General features: G+C 45.1%; 1 protein-coding gene across 1 annotated transcript in view; it reads right to left on the reverse strand.

The window, feature by feature from the left end:
• The window catches only part of RASA2 (RAS p21 protein activator 2), a 1321178-nt gene that overhangs the window by 950240 nt on the left and 353388 nt on the right, over positions 1 to 17550 (reverse strand). The window contains exon 4 of the mRNA XM_069618287.1: positions 10549 to 10643. Within this exon, the coding sequence (XP_069474388.1) occupies positions 10549 to 10643 (95 nt within the window). The remainder of the gene's footprint in view (positions 1 to 10548; positions 10644 to 17550) is intronic.

A 17550-nucleotide genomic window follows, 5' to 3' on the forward strand; every position in this document is an offset into this window, starting at 1 on the left:
AGCACTGTGGATCAAAGGGAAGTGAATCCCATAGTGAAAGTAAACATTGAGCAATCAGGGGAATTGACTCCTATTAAAGTCAAGAAGGGTCCCAGCCCGGACGAGGGAGATCCAGGGGTGAAGCCATCAGCCAAATTTTAATGAAAAAAAGAATAAACAATGCAAATATTATTGAGAAACAACTGAAGCTATCCCCCCAAAGACTAGTATTCAAGAGAGGTCCGAGCCCGGCCAAGGGAGATCCAAGGGCAAAGCTTTCATCAAAACTTTATATGGAGAGCAATACGAAAAGGGTCAGCACAGAAGAGGGGGACCCAGGGGTGAAACCATCACCCTATTTGTAATGTGGATTACAATTGAGAAGGGTCAGTCCAGAAGAGGGGGAACCGGGGGTGAAGCCATCACCCTAACAGAATTGTGAAGTACGATACAAAAGGGTCAGACCAGAAGAGGGGGACGCAGGGGTGAAACCATTGCCCGTGTGGAACCTTGGAAACAAACTCATTTGTGAAAGGAACTTTTGTTTTTGATTATCTGAACACATCAGGGCCAAAGGCAAAAGACTTTAAGGAAACACGGCTTAGCCATTGACGGTCCTGAGAGCGGTCATATGGAACTGTCGTCTCGTGCTAGAGAAGCCAGAGATTGCACTGTGCTCCGCCAACTCCACCTTACCCAGTGCTCAAAACGTGGGGAAGGGAGACCCAAGCTACAGCCTCCTGACTTGAGAACACTTCTTTCTTTCTTGAAACTAAACCCCAAACCCTTTTGGTATTTAGCGTAAGGAATTGGCAATAGGTTTTCTTAGTATAGGCCCTTTTATTTGACACACCACCACTAGGACTGCCTTATTTTTCATTTGATGGTCGACAGCCATCCCCATTTTAGAATTAGGCTTAGATTAGGTGTTTTTCCAACCCGCATACCACTTTCATTGTTCAATAAACACCCTTGAACTGTGATCAATCTGTGATCAATTGTGTCTGTCTTACTTGTTGTTACCATGAGCTTCTCACAAGCCGGAATGCTCTTAAATAAATTCATTATGAAGAATCAATTTATGAATGGAATGGAGGCTTGTGGATTGATTTCCCCACTTGCCCAAGGGTAGGTCACTATACACTTGTTGGCTCTTAAGTGCTTCCACCAATGATCCGCCCATGTTGGTATATATGGCTGAATCAAGGACACATTGGCAATCGCTGCTGCTCTGAGGCATATAACTGTTTCTCTACATTGTCCATGGTCACTGGTTATAATCGTATAATTGGGAAACAAATTGTCCACATACACTATTGTGGTTTCACTCGAAGATGCATCCAGTGCGTGCAAAGTACTAATTTACACTGGTTGGCCTTTTGTTACTATGGGTTTGTGTTCTGATGACAGGGTTCTTACTATACTTGTGGTAATAATTGGTTCAAGGCAGGAACGACATGTTGTACAATGTTGTTTGCCAATGGACCTTGAGGTGCCCATGTTACGCTTTTGGAAGGGCCATTGGCCTGCAGCCATCTATCAATCGATGGGACCATATAGTGCCATCACCTTGGGTGGTAATGAACCGCATTTGCCCTGTAGTGGGACATATATCCCTGATGATGCCACATTGTGGGTGTTTAACTGGAGCCGTCGGGGCTGCATGGGAGGTGGGAGCAGCATTCTAAGGAGGCGCCAACACAGTCTCAGTTTTCTGAGACAGCAGTACGGCTTTTCCAGTAGCATAAGAAAGTTAGCCCACACGACCCCTGCGTCTCTTCCAGGGTTTTTCCCCCTTGGGTGCTTCTTGAGTGCATTTGCGAGGGTCCTCAGGGATTTCATCGTTGTGCACTGTAAGCGATGACATATTGGGGAAAGTGTAAATGTTGGTTTAAGAGAAGACCTCTGCCAGTTCTTGAGTAGTCAAATCAATTAAAGGTTGCGAAAGAGAAGTTCTATTGTTTATCGTGCTGTCTGAACAAACCGTTGGTGGTGGGACCTGTTCACATGCTGGTTGTTTTGCGATTTCCTCGTGCGAATAAAGAAATGCGTTGACGCCCCTCGCAAGGATGTGTTAAGTCTTGTTGTTCCTTGCCCATGTGGGAACAGAGAACAAGAAGAGCCTCAATCGAAGCAGACACTGTGTTTAGGGAGGAATGAGGCAATGCTGTCTCTGCTGGCTGGCCTTGTGCCAGTGGTTTAGAAGATATAAAAGCCTCAGAGTCAAAGTCACTTTCGCTTTCACTATCACTATCGGAGTAGCCAATCGAACTCTAAGATTACATTAATTGCTCCAAGACAGGGGTGGCCGACAATTGTGTGCCGATAATGTCAAAGTTTTGCAGATGAGTTCAAAGCCCTATCTGCAAGCCCCAGTGAATTCCTCCGAATTCCTACGATTATCTAAGCACAGGTTTAGCAATTCATTGTTATCGATGAAAGGCGATAGAGCAGGAGTTGCCTCCAGCCCAGAAATGTTAATGTCATTATTATTGTTTACAGGTGGGCTGAGCAAGTTAATTGGGGCTTCCACCTCGGTTTGAGCTGGTGTTCCTTAATAACCTGTGATTTTACTCTGCATAGTCTCTGCACCCTCCTGCTTGCCTTTTTTTTAGTACCAGTGGGTTGAGGTACCCCCATCAAGGGGCTACATACTCGTTTGCCCACATGTGCAGAGGCGCCACGTAGATTAGGTGTCATATTTAGAGGCAGGCAAACAAGGAATAATAGGGTATGCACCGATCCTTCTTGTGGTCTCGGGTGGCAGGCTGTAAGTGCTGTGAAGAGCGCAGGGGGGCCCCGAGAGGGAAGGTCGCTGGTCGTCCCCTGGTAGACCACTGTAAACCACTCTTCTCCCTCATCTCTGAGGCAAATGGTATTAAGTAGTCTCTTGCCTTGTAAATAGCCAGCAGAGCTCCTCTTCTGAAGCAAAGAAGCAGTAGACAGACTCTCTACAGCGATAATGGTACCACAGTAAACCGATCCTCTATCTACTCTTTGTGCATATAGTAAATGACTACTGTTCACTCTCTGTCTTAGGGAGTAATTGTATTACAGTAACCACTGGTTGTTACATTGTCTGTTCCTAGGGGTGAACCTGGACTTTCAGTAATGCAGTTCCAATTTTACTTGCTGTCTGATGGCCCCTTGGGTATGTTTCCTACATTGTACATTGTCTCTGCTACATCAGGGTTAAAAATTTAGGGGCGCTATGTAGCTCCTGCGTGTAGCCAAGAAGAGCCTGGTTAGCTGGATAGCAGGAGCTACTTGTGGCTCCCCAGACTAATGCTGAACAAATCAACCTATGTCTGTATAATTCTCTGGGTTTGGGCCAATCGATACACATTAGGACACACTTGTACATCATTTAAAGCATTAGGGATCATAACTAATGGCCGAAATGATATGTTCGCATCTTATGTTGAAGTTAGATTTGCAGACCGCTATGTACTAGCTCCTTGTCCCCAGTGGTAGCTCCTGGTCAATGGTTAATGATGGATACCCAGGAGCTGCTTTCAGCTCCTGCTTATCCAATCTTAATTTCGACCCTTGTGCATTACTTGCTGAGAAAGGTTTTATCCAACGTGGTGGACCAAACGATAGGTCTTTTCTGGCCCTCCACCAGAGGGCTGTGGAAAAACCTCCCTAACATCCATCATAGCCAATTTGGCAAAGCCAGCCTCCGATAAAAATATCTTGCTGCAGTACCTAATTGTAATACTTTCAAATGATTGGCTTTGCCTTCCGAGGTCTCGCTGACTGCCCATACACGCAACTAGAATAAAAGAGTCTCAGTGCAACCCCCAACTCTATACCTCTGATGCTCAATATCAAGAAGGTTTTTTTATGAAAGATGTGCCCTTGGGAAGGGCATCTAGCAAAACATTCTATCTGGCACCTAGGGGATCTACCTTGCAGTAACCCCAAAATTCACTGCGGTAAAAAGTAAAACTCATGGCTTTTGCCCAGGATGAGACCAACAGAGCTTTAAAAGAGAAGGAGCCAAATCTGATGCTAAATCACCTGCTATCCACTGGGTTATGTTACAACGGAGCTGCACTCCGAGCTCTCTGGTGGCCAAAACAGAGAGGCTAAAAAACAAATGCCTGTGTATTAAAAGAATCTCACTGCTTTTATCAAGCACTCCTCACACTACCCCACCCCCAAAGAGAGAAAAGCCTGTGTTTAACCACTTTATTTCCATCAAGGATAATTTTCTAGGTCTTTGCCCCATTAATTGCCTCCCCTTGCTTGTTGCAATACTCTTCAAATAAATTAAGAAGCCAAATCAAGCCCCATTTCAGTGCGGGCCATAATATCCGCAAAAAATAAAATTGGAATCCAAGTAGTATTCTTTTTCAGTCTGAATAAGAATTTAATGAAAGAAGACAGTACTCAGTCACAACAGAATGCTGCCTGTAACGCTCAAGCACTTATGAGCTGCACTACTCAGACTATCGAACTGGTTGTTACAAGTACTAAAGAAAGTAAAAGATTGTTAGGAGAATGGATCTGCTACAACACTAGAGATCACAATTGCGATCTTGGTCAATTTGCAACCCTGAGAAGTACTCCAACCAAAAAGCTAACTCGTTGGCATACTGATTAGGCCTGAACACTGAGAAAATGACAGGGAGATATAATTCTGAATGAGATCTATACAATAACAAATACATAAGCACACACTAGGCATAAAAAAGCAGTAGCTTATACTCAGCAAGATATGTTGAGAAAATGACTTTCTCCTCCGACATTCATTTTTCTGCGCCGCTTATGAAAACCTTCAGAATTGTTTGTCCTACATTCAGACTTTCTGAAGTTCACATTAAAGCACTATTGTGACCAACCGAATCCTGCCCAGCAGGAGTACAAGGATGAGAAGAGGCTAAAAAGGCCACTCAGCCCTCACAAGTCCACAAACCAAGAGCCATCCCAAGCAAAGATAAAACATGCACAGTTTCGCCTTTTGCAGAAATGTGGGCCGAGGGAAGGCTATACTCTCAAGAGGGGCATGCATTTGGTTCACTAGCAACCCAAAACGCCAAGTATAACAGTCCAAAATAAAGGAATATCCAATCAAGGTTCTATAAAAAATATATATACTTTAATTAGACACACCATGTACAACAATATAAACTAGAAAAGCACAACACAGAGCCCATCCGTGGGGAAAGAACACAGAATAAGAAAAGACAGCAAGATGCAGCACTCTGAGTAATGAATCAGGGGTGTAAGGCAAACAATAACCACAATGAAGGATATGTTCTTTGGGGCAAATGGAATAAAAGTGGCCTAGCCAGTCTCTAGGGCCCGAAAAAGGGCAAAGGTGGCAGTTAGCAGTCAATAGTATCTTTGTCCGGCAGCACCGAACCAGACTTCCTGGCGCTGTGCAAGCGAGTCAAAGATCAGGAGAGTGCAAAGAGGCAGCACCGGAGGGCATTGGTGGTGAAAACACTAAGATCCCGGCTGTCTCGGCTCTTAGAGTTCTGTTAGTTCCAATCCAGGGGCTCAGGGACAAGATCCTTTTCTCTCTCAGAGAGGCAGGCCTTACTTCAGAGTCCCACTCCAGGGACAAGAATGGGTCCTTGTTCCCGGGCTCCCAAACACAAGGGAGGATGGTACACTACTGCAGGGGTCCTCCAACACAGTCTCCTTGATACTGCTGAGGCTGACAGAGGCAGGTCTTGTTCCAGCAACAGATTCACCCTCAGTGGTCGCATGGGATGGTTAGGAGATACAGTTTGCCTCTGGCGTGGGAAACCTGTTTTCACCTCCCAACTGGAAGAGTTTGGAAAGGACGGCTCTCCCAACAGGGTCCAACAAAATCTTCATCAACGCTTGAAGTACAAAAGATGATCCAAAGAAGTGGTGGGAGCCCACTTCATTAAAAGGTAAAAGGCCACAGGTGATTGGACTGAAGCTAGCCTGCTTTAGGGGTCCAATCCCTGCTCTTGAAATAAGTGGACTTAGTCTTCTGACATCATACCCAAAGTGCGTTGTGCTAAAGGAAGTTGAGGGGATGGGAATAAGAGATGGAGGCATAGAGAAACACAATGGTGCTTTACAGAGCTCCCGTGTTTATACTAGCCCACCTCCTTCTCATCTCTATAGAATCCAAGGCCTTTATATAAACAGCAACCTGTGTGAGGCCTAGTCTTTTGTGAATGGGTGTGCCCTTTGATTCCTGTTCCAAAGCCAGCTTCCTGTTGAGTGGCTGACTCTCTGGGGAAGGGTTAAACCTGCCATCCTAAAAGGAACAAGAGGCAATACTCCCCAAGGGTGCATTCTTTCCAGCATTAGCAAGGTCCCGCCCGTCCAGGGAGAATACGAAATCCATTCACAGCTGTGCTCACAGGGCTGGCACATGTGCATTATCAAAATGATGTGGCTTGGAAAACTAGAAAATTATCCTAGTGTCATGTGATTTGCTTTTTTGCTGGATTGGATCCGCCCTGGACGTCCCTACCGGGAAGAGTGCCTTGTAAGTGAAAATCCAGAGCATTGGTTGAATGACATTATGGTAAGGGTTTTCCCCACTGCACTCCATTGTGCTACAGTCATGTTGTTTGTTGGTCCCATGAAAGGGTGCGGTGGTCAAGATGGGGTGTAGTTTTGAAATTTGCATTAGGGTTGATAGTGTTTTATGGACTTCAAAACATTATAGTGCCGTTATCACTAGAGCAAGGAAGGAGCCAAATGTAAGGAGATGGCATGAGCAGTTACTAGTTTCACTGAACACGAGGGTGGTGATTGGAGTGCTCTTAGAGTAGTAAGAAATGGGAGAATTTCCCTGAATGGAGAGTAGGTTAATATGAGCAGGAAAGGCAGTGCTAGAGATTAATTGTTGTAGTCAGAGGTCGCAGTCAAAGAGGACCACAAGGTTTTGAGCCTTTTGCAAGGGAGCAAGAAGGTCAAACAGGAAGGAGGAGAGGAGAGGGACTGAGTTGAAAGCTGGGAGAAAGAGGACTCGTTTTTGAAGAGCTCTGCATGAGGCAGCATAGATTTCTGACCCCTTTGTTGGTTTTAGGTAGGAGGAATATTTCACTGGTCAGTGGTGAAATTTAGTGAAAAATACTCAATTCTGTAACCAGTGAGGATGAACATAGAAAGGAAATCTTGTACGGGTACGATCCTTTGACAGAAGGCGCTAGGGCCCTAATTAAATTATTGAGATGGGAGGCTGTGTGCTCCAAAAACCCATAGACCACCCGTACATGCCTATAGTAAATGTCAGACAGTGTCATGCCCGCGCCGCTGGCGCACGCATTGGCAACCATCATGGACTACGTGGTACTCATTTATCCTCCTAATACTCCTTGAAAAACTCCTTTTCACGCCTTGGTCTTTTATTTCCATTTGCTCAACTTTGGTTCTTTCTTATTTTATTCAATTAACTACATTTACCATAATGCACCTGGCTACAGTCCTCAATTCCTGGCTATTCCCATTCATCGTTATTGGGACCACAATCCCCAGAAGCCCTAGCGGCCAGTGCTGCTTCCACCTGCTCAGGACCAGAGAGGGAGGAGGCAGATTGTCTTCAGGTGTGCTGCTCTAGGTGCTGTCAATTAGCCTGCCTCAGAACAGGGCAGGGCAGGGCTGTATATAAGCAGCTGCCTGCAGGAGCACAGTGTCTTGCATCTTGAGATCTCCCCGCTCCTGTTTGCCTTGACCCGCTACTTTGTATGCTGTTCCTGTTGCTGCATTATCCTGTTTTGATCCAGTGCCCTTTCCGGGCTCCCTGCCTTGCAGCCGATCACGCTCCGCTGCCTTCTACCTACAGCCCTTGTGTCTGGGCCTCCTGCCTTGCAGCCTATTACAGTCCTCTGCAGCACTCTACATTCAGCGGCTCTGCTCCTCTAGGCTCACTCCTTGCTGCCCTGCTCCTCTGGGCTCCCTGCCCTGCAGCCTACCTCACTCTGGCTGCCTACAGTCCTAGTCCTCTGCAGCCCGCTTTGCAGCCTGCCTCACTCCGGCTGCCTACAGTCCTAGTCCTCTGCAGCCCGCTTTGCAGCCTGCCTCACTCTGGCTGCCTACCATCCTTGTCCTCTGGGCTCCCTGCCCTGCAGCCTGCCTCACTCCGGCTGCCTACCGTCCTTGTCCTCTGGGCTCCCTGCTCTGCAGCCTGCTTCACTCCGGCTGCCTACAATCCTAGTCCTCTGCTGCCCGCCTTGCAGCCTGCCTCACTCCGGCTGCCTACAATCCTTGTCCTTTGGGCTCCCTGCCCTGCAGCCTGCCTCATTCTGGCTGCCTACCGTCCTTGTCCTCTGGGCTCCCTGCCCTGCAGCCTGCTTAATTCCGGCTGCCTACAGCCCTTGTCCTCTGGGCTCCCTACCGTGCAGCTTGCAACCTTCTGCTGTCTCCAAGCCCTTGTTCCCTGGGCTCCCTACCTTGCAGCCTGCCCCTCTTCGCTGCCTACAGCCCTGCTCCTCTGGACTCCCTACCTAGCGGCCCTATTCTTTTGGGCTCTCAGTCGCCTACTACTAATCTCTCTCTGTCCTGTTCTTCTGGACTCCCTGCCTTTCAGCCTACTACAGTCCTCCGCAGTCCAATACAGTTCGCCTGCACCTAGTGCCTCTCTTGACTGCAGACCTGCTTCCTACTTTGCAGCCTTCTGTTTTCCTGACTGCTGCTCCTTGTTCTCTTCCTTGAGTCCGTTGTACTCCACCTTAGGTTATCTATTTCAGTCTAACTGCCCTTCCTTCATTTCCTTCTGCTAGATTGCTCATTGACTTCCTTTTCGCTGGTTATTTCTGTTCTTGTCTTCTCATGTGTCTTATGTAATCCCTTTGTACAGTGCTTGCCTGTTGGTTTCCGGCAGACAACCTCTGCCCCTTCCTTTGTCGCGTTTTCAGTGTTACAGACACCCACTGCTGTTGTTCCCAGCCATGAGCATACAGCGTGGGCCTCTGTTATAGCAATCTGTGTAGAAGGCTGGAGTTTCCTAAGGTTCGTGGATCACTCTTTCCCATTTCAGCATACACCCCAAGAGGGAATCCAGTTTGTTTGTACCTTTGTAACTTTTGCCCCCTTTGGCTCACAGCTACTGTTTCCTACTCTTCTTTCTTGTTGAACTTCCTGCTGTGTGTCCTTATCTGCTACATTATCTCAGCACAGCCACCCAAACCCTACTTGGGTACCCTGTGCCACTCTTGACAGAGTGCCATTCCTGACAGACAGTGAAAGAATGGGGGCTGGGTTTTGGATATCAGTGCTCTACCCAAGGCTATCTTCTGCTCCCGTTATATATCATTGATTTAGTCCATTTGACAAGATATGCACTGGTTCAAGGATGTTTAATTGTCCAATGCACCCTCTGCCGTCACCTCCTACCCTGCTGTCCGCCCCATTCCCACACACACACCACCCCCACCCTATCTGCTGCGGGCTGTGGCCTCAAGCTGCCTCCTTCCTGTTTCTTGATACCGCGACCCCGGACCCACAACGAACAGCACATCACACTTTGATCTGCGACCTTTGGTGCCCCGGGTTTCCGCGGCTGTGGCATCTAGACCGTGAACAGAAAATACAGACAGGCTTATTGTTGTGAAGGAAACAACATTGCCATCTGTAGACCAGATGTTAAAGATAGGGCTAATCTTAAAGAAATGATCATGCTTCAGGACCAGATGGACTCATTTCCAAAGGAATGGTGGGAGCATTGCATTCAGGTATCTTTGGAAAGTGCCTTGCTTCACACTTTGCAAGGTGACCGGTCAATGGCAGTTCCTATGTTCCGATTATCCAGTAACGATACTGTGAGCTTCAAGCAAATAAGCAGGACAGTAATTGAGCAATGGAAGATACTGGCATACTGCTGTAGCTGGAATGTGGTGGGACTATAGAAGAATTCACGACCATATGCCGTGGGTAAATATTCGGATGGCCAGTCAGTGAGGACTACCACAACAAACTTTTGCAGGCTGCTTCTGGAGCTTTCTTTTCAGGTTTAGATTTAGGCTTAAATCACATACACCATTCACAATGCAATAATTTCTGCTTCCGCTAACTGTGGCCCTCATTCTCAGAGCGGGCCGGTGGCCATCACCACATCCGTATACCACTTGTTTGCTCATAGGAACAACGGCTGGCGGATGTTGGACTTAGTTCTGGATTGTACACAGTGGGTACCTTTTAAAGGGCATACTTCAGGTACAGCAGACTGTAAGCCACAAAGATCCAACAAAGACTTCCATTTACTAGGGGAACCCACGCACCCAGCTGGGCATTGCGACTCACACAGGGAAACAGGATATTTGTTGTACTCCGATCCAGAGGGATGTAGGCTCTCTCAGGGATACAGGGGGTAATGGTGTATCTGATGAGCACTCAGATAAGGAATCATGATGGAAAAAGAAAGTAAGGTTAACTAGGCCACAAGCATCACAATTATACACAACCACACAAAAGAGAAACTCATACATATTCACTTAGCATATGAACAACAGAACCATTGAGAAATGCTACATTATTTCATATAGTATACACAATAATTCCCTCAGAGCAATCATTTCATATGTTCAACACAAAACATGCTAATTACTTTATCCAACCAATATGTATAGTTACCTGAACTTCTGAGTTTGAGTCAACTGGTTGAAGGGGAAACCACAGTTCTTTACCACTGTATTTACATAACTCTTCTTTTTTGATGGCTATTTTCCCTGAAGAAAAGAATAATTATTTCAGCATGCATTTTACACTTTTCAAAGCGCCATAGAATTCTTGAATTAAGGACATTTAGAGATTGAAAAACCAAAGGCTTTATTTCCTGCTGCCACTTGGATGCTTGATGAACTGTAACAGTAAGAACGGAGAAAAGCAGGTGTTCAGCATAATCAACACAACACACTGGTAAGGTGTTCACAATGTAATGAGTGCCAAAGCACTACACACACTCACTTAAATACGTTCCTGGGAAAGCATGGTGGCAAGAAATGGTTTTACGAGTGATTTAGAGTGAAGTAAGGGGGTCTCTTCAAATAGTGAGGGATGTAAACCAATATATAATTGTGATTGATACCCAGGCACACTGGCTTTGGATCATTGCCATCAGTGCACAAACTGTCCTAGGAAACTCCTGGTTTGCTAGGAAATGCCATTAAAACATGTATCCCAAGTTTCTATGTGCTTTACCATTTGTATATTGTATTAGTGTGTTAATAACTAACACATATTCAACCAATACATATTTCCACTAGACCTCAGACAAGAGTAACAGACAATTCTATGCTCTCATCTTTTTCGTTTTATGTGACAAATGAAAGAGCACATAACATCCAATTATGAAAATGATCAGCAACACATTTTTAAATCTCACAAAACAAATATACAGTTATTAAATTCTTATAATCTATTCTAAATGCAAAACAGTAAAACAATGTAGAGTTTCCAAAAAACATTTCAGAGCCTACAATTGTTAACAGCAACCTCTGTCACAGTTAGTGGACGTACAGATGTACAGTATATGATCATGTTGTAAATGTAATACATGGACTTTTGCCACAATGTTGTAAAGAAACCCGTTCACACAATAACCACACCCATCAATCCATTCAATCGCTTCCATCTTCGTTTCGCAGTGGCTCTTATGAACTTATGATGAAACCATCCAAAAATAGGAACTTAGGCCAAGTTCTCATTCAGGTGTAGAGCATTACAAATGAAAATTCAGTCAGACTAGTGTTACCTCATTTTGCCCTCTTTAGCATTTGTATCCTTGGAAAATGTTACATTAGGGAAGTGTCATCCAAACCAATGAAAGAGGAGGTGGGAGGGGGTTGACTCTTTTTTCAAGCTACCTTTTCACTTTTTAAAAAAAATGCCTATGATCACTGTACATGAGAACCAGGAGGTTAGGATTCCCATGCCGACAATCAGCTTGTATGCAGATGAGGTCGCTCTTTGTTTGTTTGTTGATTGCTACATTTAAATCTTATGTGTATGTGCTTAGTAGAATTTGGGTGACATTACCACAAAGACATAAATGCTATTTGTAAATTTCAATTGTCATCTATGCCCAAAGCACGGTGTATCTAATGCCACAAGCCTGAGTGTTATTTTGGCAACAAGAAAAAAATCATAATTCCCTCAAAGAATAAGCCCAGACTTATGCAAGTACGGAAAAACAGGCTTTTAATGTTTGCAGGATTTAATGCAACTTCATATTTTTGCAGTGTTATTTTTTTGACTCTCCCATGTGATTTGAAAGTGAGAATTTACAAACCTGCGATAGTGCAATTATATCTCTTATATTGTATGGGAAAACAGCTCTATATTAAGTTTGAGGAAGCTCAATACATCTGTATAGATCCTTAAAAAAGAGTTTGGAAATTCTTGGCCTTCAGTGCGATCATATATTTAAAATGGCAGCCCAATTCTAAATGTGTTAAGATGTTGTACCTAAATGCATAATGCTCCCCCCGGCCCCCACTTAATCAGCATGGGTGTTAATTTTCATAATTCCAAAATAAAATAGAAATACATTCCGAATGATGCTTGAGGTACATGAAACTTGGAAGAAAGAGTGCTAGGTTTCCTAAAACACAATGTACCCCTATATGGAGAACCTTAATATAAAAGCTATATTTCTTAAGGGTCATTGTCCTTGGAAAAAGGTAGTGCTAAAATGACTCCCTGTAGTGACTACTATACTCCTACACCATAGTCCACTTTCATCCATATGTCTGGGATGTCACCCCAACGGGGATGCAAATGGAGTCCTCCCCATGGCAGAATTTGATTTATAAAAAGAAGACAAGTGCACATGTGCGGAAATGCTCATGCATCTGGCCATCCTCTTCTGCGCAGCTGTTCCCAACCATCAGCCCCTTTTGTTATGTAATCTTGCATTTGTATAGTGCCTCCTAGCATAGATTATGGCTTTGAAGTGCTTTTGCATGCCAGAGAGGTACAGGAGGAAGAGTAGGATGATAGAACATTCAGTTGTGGTAGGGAGAAGAAAGGTCGAGTAGGTAGTTGGGATGGGGAGGGTGGGTAGATGCTCAGGAGAGGCAAGAGCAGAAAAAAGATGGAGGAGCTTGCATACAATTGAGAAGAATTTATAGTGGGCCTCAACTGAATTCTATGGGGCGCAGTGCTGAAAGGAGAGACAGCTGGAGAAGAGGTGTTCACTGCATCAGGAGGTATGTCTGTAATGTACTCACTGCATGGTGAGCCTGGGCATTTGGAGCAGGCATTAGTACTAGATGGGCCACTTTTCTGCACAGACAGAGAATGGGCCGCTTGAAGTACATGGGCCTAGGGCCTAGGGACTAGGAGTACACTATTCACTAGTGAGAGTGTATTTAACTTACTTCGAAGTCGGATCCCATTCCCCCCATACTTGCAGAAGACTACTAAGCAACATTGAGAAAGGAGGAAGAACGAGAAACTAGACGACAAATTTAATAGAAAAGTTCTTTAAACGACCAAACTTGGCATACACTTTGGAACATGCAACAAGTGAATAGTGCTTGAGGAATACATGCGAAGTGGACCATGTAGTTTTGGAACAATCAACAAGTGAATAGTGCTTGAGGAATACATGCGAAGTGGACCATGTAGTAGCCATCCAGATGTTTCCGTTCCCAGTCTCTTAAAAGCAACCAAAGCTGCTTTGGCTCGGTCAGGATGTGCATGTGCGCCTTTAGGAGTTGTGTGGTGAAGCTTGTAAGATTCCAGAATGCACAAGACCACCCATCTGGCTATAGTGGCTTTGACTGTTTTGGCTGCGGGTGATGCAGGCGCAGAGTCCCAGTACATTAGTTTGGAACACTCCAGGTAAAATGTGACCATCCATGCCATGTCAGAAGGGCCCTTTATGGTTCATCCAAAAGCTCTGCAAAAGAGGAGCTAGGGTTGAGAATGGAGTACCACTTTGTCCTTCACGGTTCTCTGCAGCGGAGAGACTGGAGCACTCTTATACATCAGGCTGATGTGAAGGCCATGGAAAATGTGTTCTCACACTAACCACACTCATGTCTACAGGGGCCATAGGCTAATTGAATCAAACGCTGGAAACTGACAAAGGAGCTTCAGAAATCAAGCTGAAGGCTTGGTAATGCAAGACTGGATACAAAGAGGAGGGCATTGTCAAGGAATGGCTGTAGAGGGGTTGAGCCTTTCTGCAAGAACCAGTGGCAACAACGCAGCCATTTGCTGCACTATTTCTGTGTGTGGGGAATGTTCAGGCTGCCTGAAGGACTGCAATGTTCTCCGCTGATAGCTCCAGTTGTTCATATAATAAGGCATCAGTGTCCAGAGAGCTACAAAAAGCCCCTGGGTGGAGGTATAAAGATCCTGTCGGTTATGCTGGCTCAGGAGTGTCGGGTACACAGAGCAGGGCTTGTGACATCGGCAGGAGGCGAGAGAACCAGTTCCTCATCGTCCAAAAGGAATTTATGAGCAGTATCCTGCAGATGGCTGTTAGGACAGTTTTTCTAAAGTTAAAGCCATTCAACTGAGGCAGTAAAAGACTCCCCTCTTAGTATAAGGCTGCACCGCCTGAGTTCATGGTAGCATAGACAGAGCAGCCAGGCTTATCTTAGGAGGGACAGAGGTCTGTAGAATCAGTACAAAGAAACTGTATTATATATATGGTCCAAAGAAACACTGATACACTATGTATTGTAAAGATAAAGGGTGTATTGTATATAAAAGCAGCCCAAGAGATTCTTGTGTAATTAAGTACTATCATAAAGCATATAAACGCATTATGCTTTAAAGTTCACAGACCAAAGCATAGACCTTATTTAGAAATCTAACAATATTTCTAGGTAAGCCAGACCTTTGTATATACATTCAGTATAGGACACACCTATTCTTGGGGAGAAAACAAATAAGTTACTTTCAGATTACTTTACGGTAATACAAGGGTAGTAAGCCCTTTCAGACACTCAAGGAAATCAGAGTCAACCAACTTGCAAATGTACTTTTCTGAATAGTGGAACACAGATTCAAGGAACAGTATATACCTCTACTACTTTTGTGATAGCACACAGTTATACTAGGTGAGTAAGACCTTGTTGTGTAATTTACAATTACGGCTGCTTTTCAGCTCAGTGGAACAGAGGCTAAGATGAGCAAGAACTCTTTACCATAAATTTGGATGCTTCAGTCAACCCAAGGTCAGCTACTCCTAAACAAACCCTTTTCAGGAATGACACACAGCTATGGCTAGGCAGGTAACACCAAATGTTGTAATATACTATTACAGCTGCTTTTTAAGATCAGTGGAACACAGATTGATATAAGCAATAACTCTTTAACGTGTTTTAGGGTGGTACACAAGTTAAATAAAACATATATACTTTTTAAAGGGGCTATCAGCAACCTAAAGGTAAGTATAACCTTAGGCAGACTTATTGTGGGCAGGCTAACAGCAAGTCAGGGGAAGCAAGACCCAATTGGGGACACTCGTACATCTATCCTAACAGGAATAGTAAAGTGAAACCAACCGCATTACTTTTGGGGAAGAAGCATAGCCAATTCACAGGTGACTAACTTGACCTTACTTATACTTTTCAGAATAGTGCAACACATATTCAAGGTAAGTAAGAACTTTTGTAACTGTGCACTCTCAGAGTTACAGTTACCAACCAACTTTTTTTACAAGTAACATTTGCACACTTATCCTTTTCAAGGCAGAACCCTATTCTTATCCAGACCTTCCCTTCTTCCATAGAATGAGTTCAATCAGGAGGCGTTAGAGGGACCCTAGTGGTCTAGGAGCCGGCTGAAGGCATGGTGAGATGGGGTTCAGTTGCAGGCAAAGTCAGAGTTCCAGAGGAAGACTGTTCAAACAAGTTAGAATTTCACTTTAATGTTGGTTGAGGGTCCAGGGACTTCAGAGAAGACACACTAGGGGGAGTCCGCAGGGGGCCAGTGTGGACAGGTGGCCTCCCAATCACAGAAAACACCCCAAAGCTATACAGAAATCATGAAGGCTTAAGGTAGGTAAAATACCCCAGCCAACACAGTGGCTCAGCACAGAAGAAGAGTTGGCGCAGGAAGACTTCAGGATATGCAGCAAAAAACCTAGTCAATGGAATCCTGTGTCAAGAAGACGGAGGACAGGATGCTGGAAGGTCTTCTGAAGCAGGGAATCACAGGAGAAGGGTCCAGGCAAGAGTTTCCTTGTGGCTGGATGCGGCTCTCCGGATATGGTGCCTTTTCAGGAGCACTGAAGAATACAGAGTATCGTTGGTCGGATTCTTGTCGTTTGTAAAGTCCAGCACTCTGATGAGGGGACTTTTTGGACTGGAATCGTGCCTCTGGTGATCCAGCAGGATACCCACGAAGTTTCAGTGAGATTCAGAACACCCTGCACCAAGCAATGGCTCAAGGTCCCAGGGTACTGGGGTATCGCAGCCCGCAAGGTCGCAGCACAGCGTGGGATGGCTTAAAAAGCAGGTCTTCTTGAGTCTAGTCGGTCTCACCAGGCTCTGAGCCGAGGTCGTTGGAGTCCCCAGATCGATTGGAAGGAAGGGCTATGGCAGGCTCTGCAGTCGCTGAAAATCGTCTCCGCTGGGGTTTCTTCATCTTCCTCTTCGGTTTTGGTTCCAGTGGTCGACTACCTCTTCAGCTTCCAGTATCAGACTTATGCAGGAACCCAGCTAATCAAACATCCTTGCAACATCGAAACCTGGGGGGTTGGTGTTCCTTTCAGGGAAGCCAGCCTTCCAGTTTGAACTGGATTCTCGCAGGCAGGCTGGAAGACAAAGGGCTGCAGAGTTTTCAACTCCCCCATGCCCCCTCGCTTCTTGCCTTCACAGACACTCTGGAGCCTGGCGGGGAATCCACAGGATTCCTGCCGAAGATAAAGTTAACACAAAAAAGGAATTTCCCACCCTGGAGGTAGGGGAAGGAGCAAGAAAGGACAAGGAATGCCGAAATGGCGAAAAAAGAAGACAGGGGCCATTTTGGTAAAATGAGCACCCATGGGTGCGTTTACCACGGCTATGCAAACAGCCTGCGGTAAAGGTGCTCCCGAATTAATAAAAAGGTTCACTGCCACCAGCCATTAAACGCAAGTTTGCTCTTGTAACATAAATGTTACATTTAAAATGAAAAAGTATCTCCCCAGCACTCCACATAAGGTAGGGGGTGTTGGTCTCACCTAATAAAATGTAAAAGGAATTCAAAGATCCTTTCTACCCGTGGGAAATGTAGTTCTCACAAGGTTAGCCCGAGAAAGTTAAAAGGGGACCCCCTAGGGTAACACAGCAACAATAGGCACTTATTGCCAACACTTTTATAAAGACACTATGAAGAGTCTTAAAAATGACACCCATAAAAAGAGTAAAAGACTGAGTGTGGAGAATGATTCCCACTCACTGAAGTATAGGGAAAAATAATCTATCAGTCCAGCAAAAAGTTCTGAGGTTGACACAGGTCAGGAAGATTTATCATTGCTATGAAAATCTTACCCAACAATGGCTAATGGTCTTAGTTTTTGAACTGCCTTGCTGAGTAGCAGTAAACAAGGAAATGCATACAGAAAGTGACATCCCGCTTGTGAAAAGGAGGAGGGAGTCACTCGTAGGCCCATCTGGTCTCCCTGGGAGGCAG

This window comes from Ambystoma mexicanum, chromosome 10, assembly GCF_040938575.1.
Source record: "Ambystoma mexicanum isolate Mex_15411 chromosome 10, UKY_AmexF1_1, whole genome shotgun sequence".
NCBI classification, from domain to species: domain Eukaryota; kingdom Metazoa; phylum Chordata; class Amphibia; order Caudata; family Ambystomatidae; genus Ambystoma; species Ambystoma mexicanum.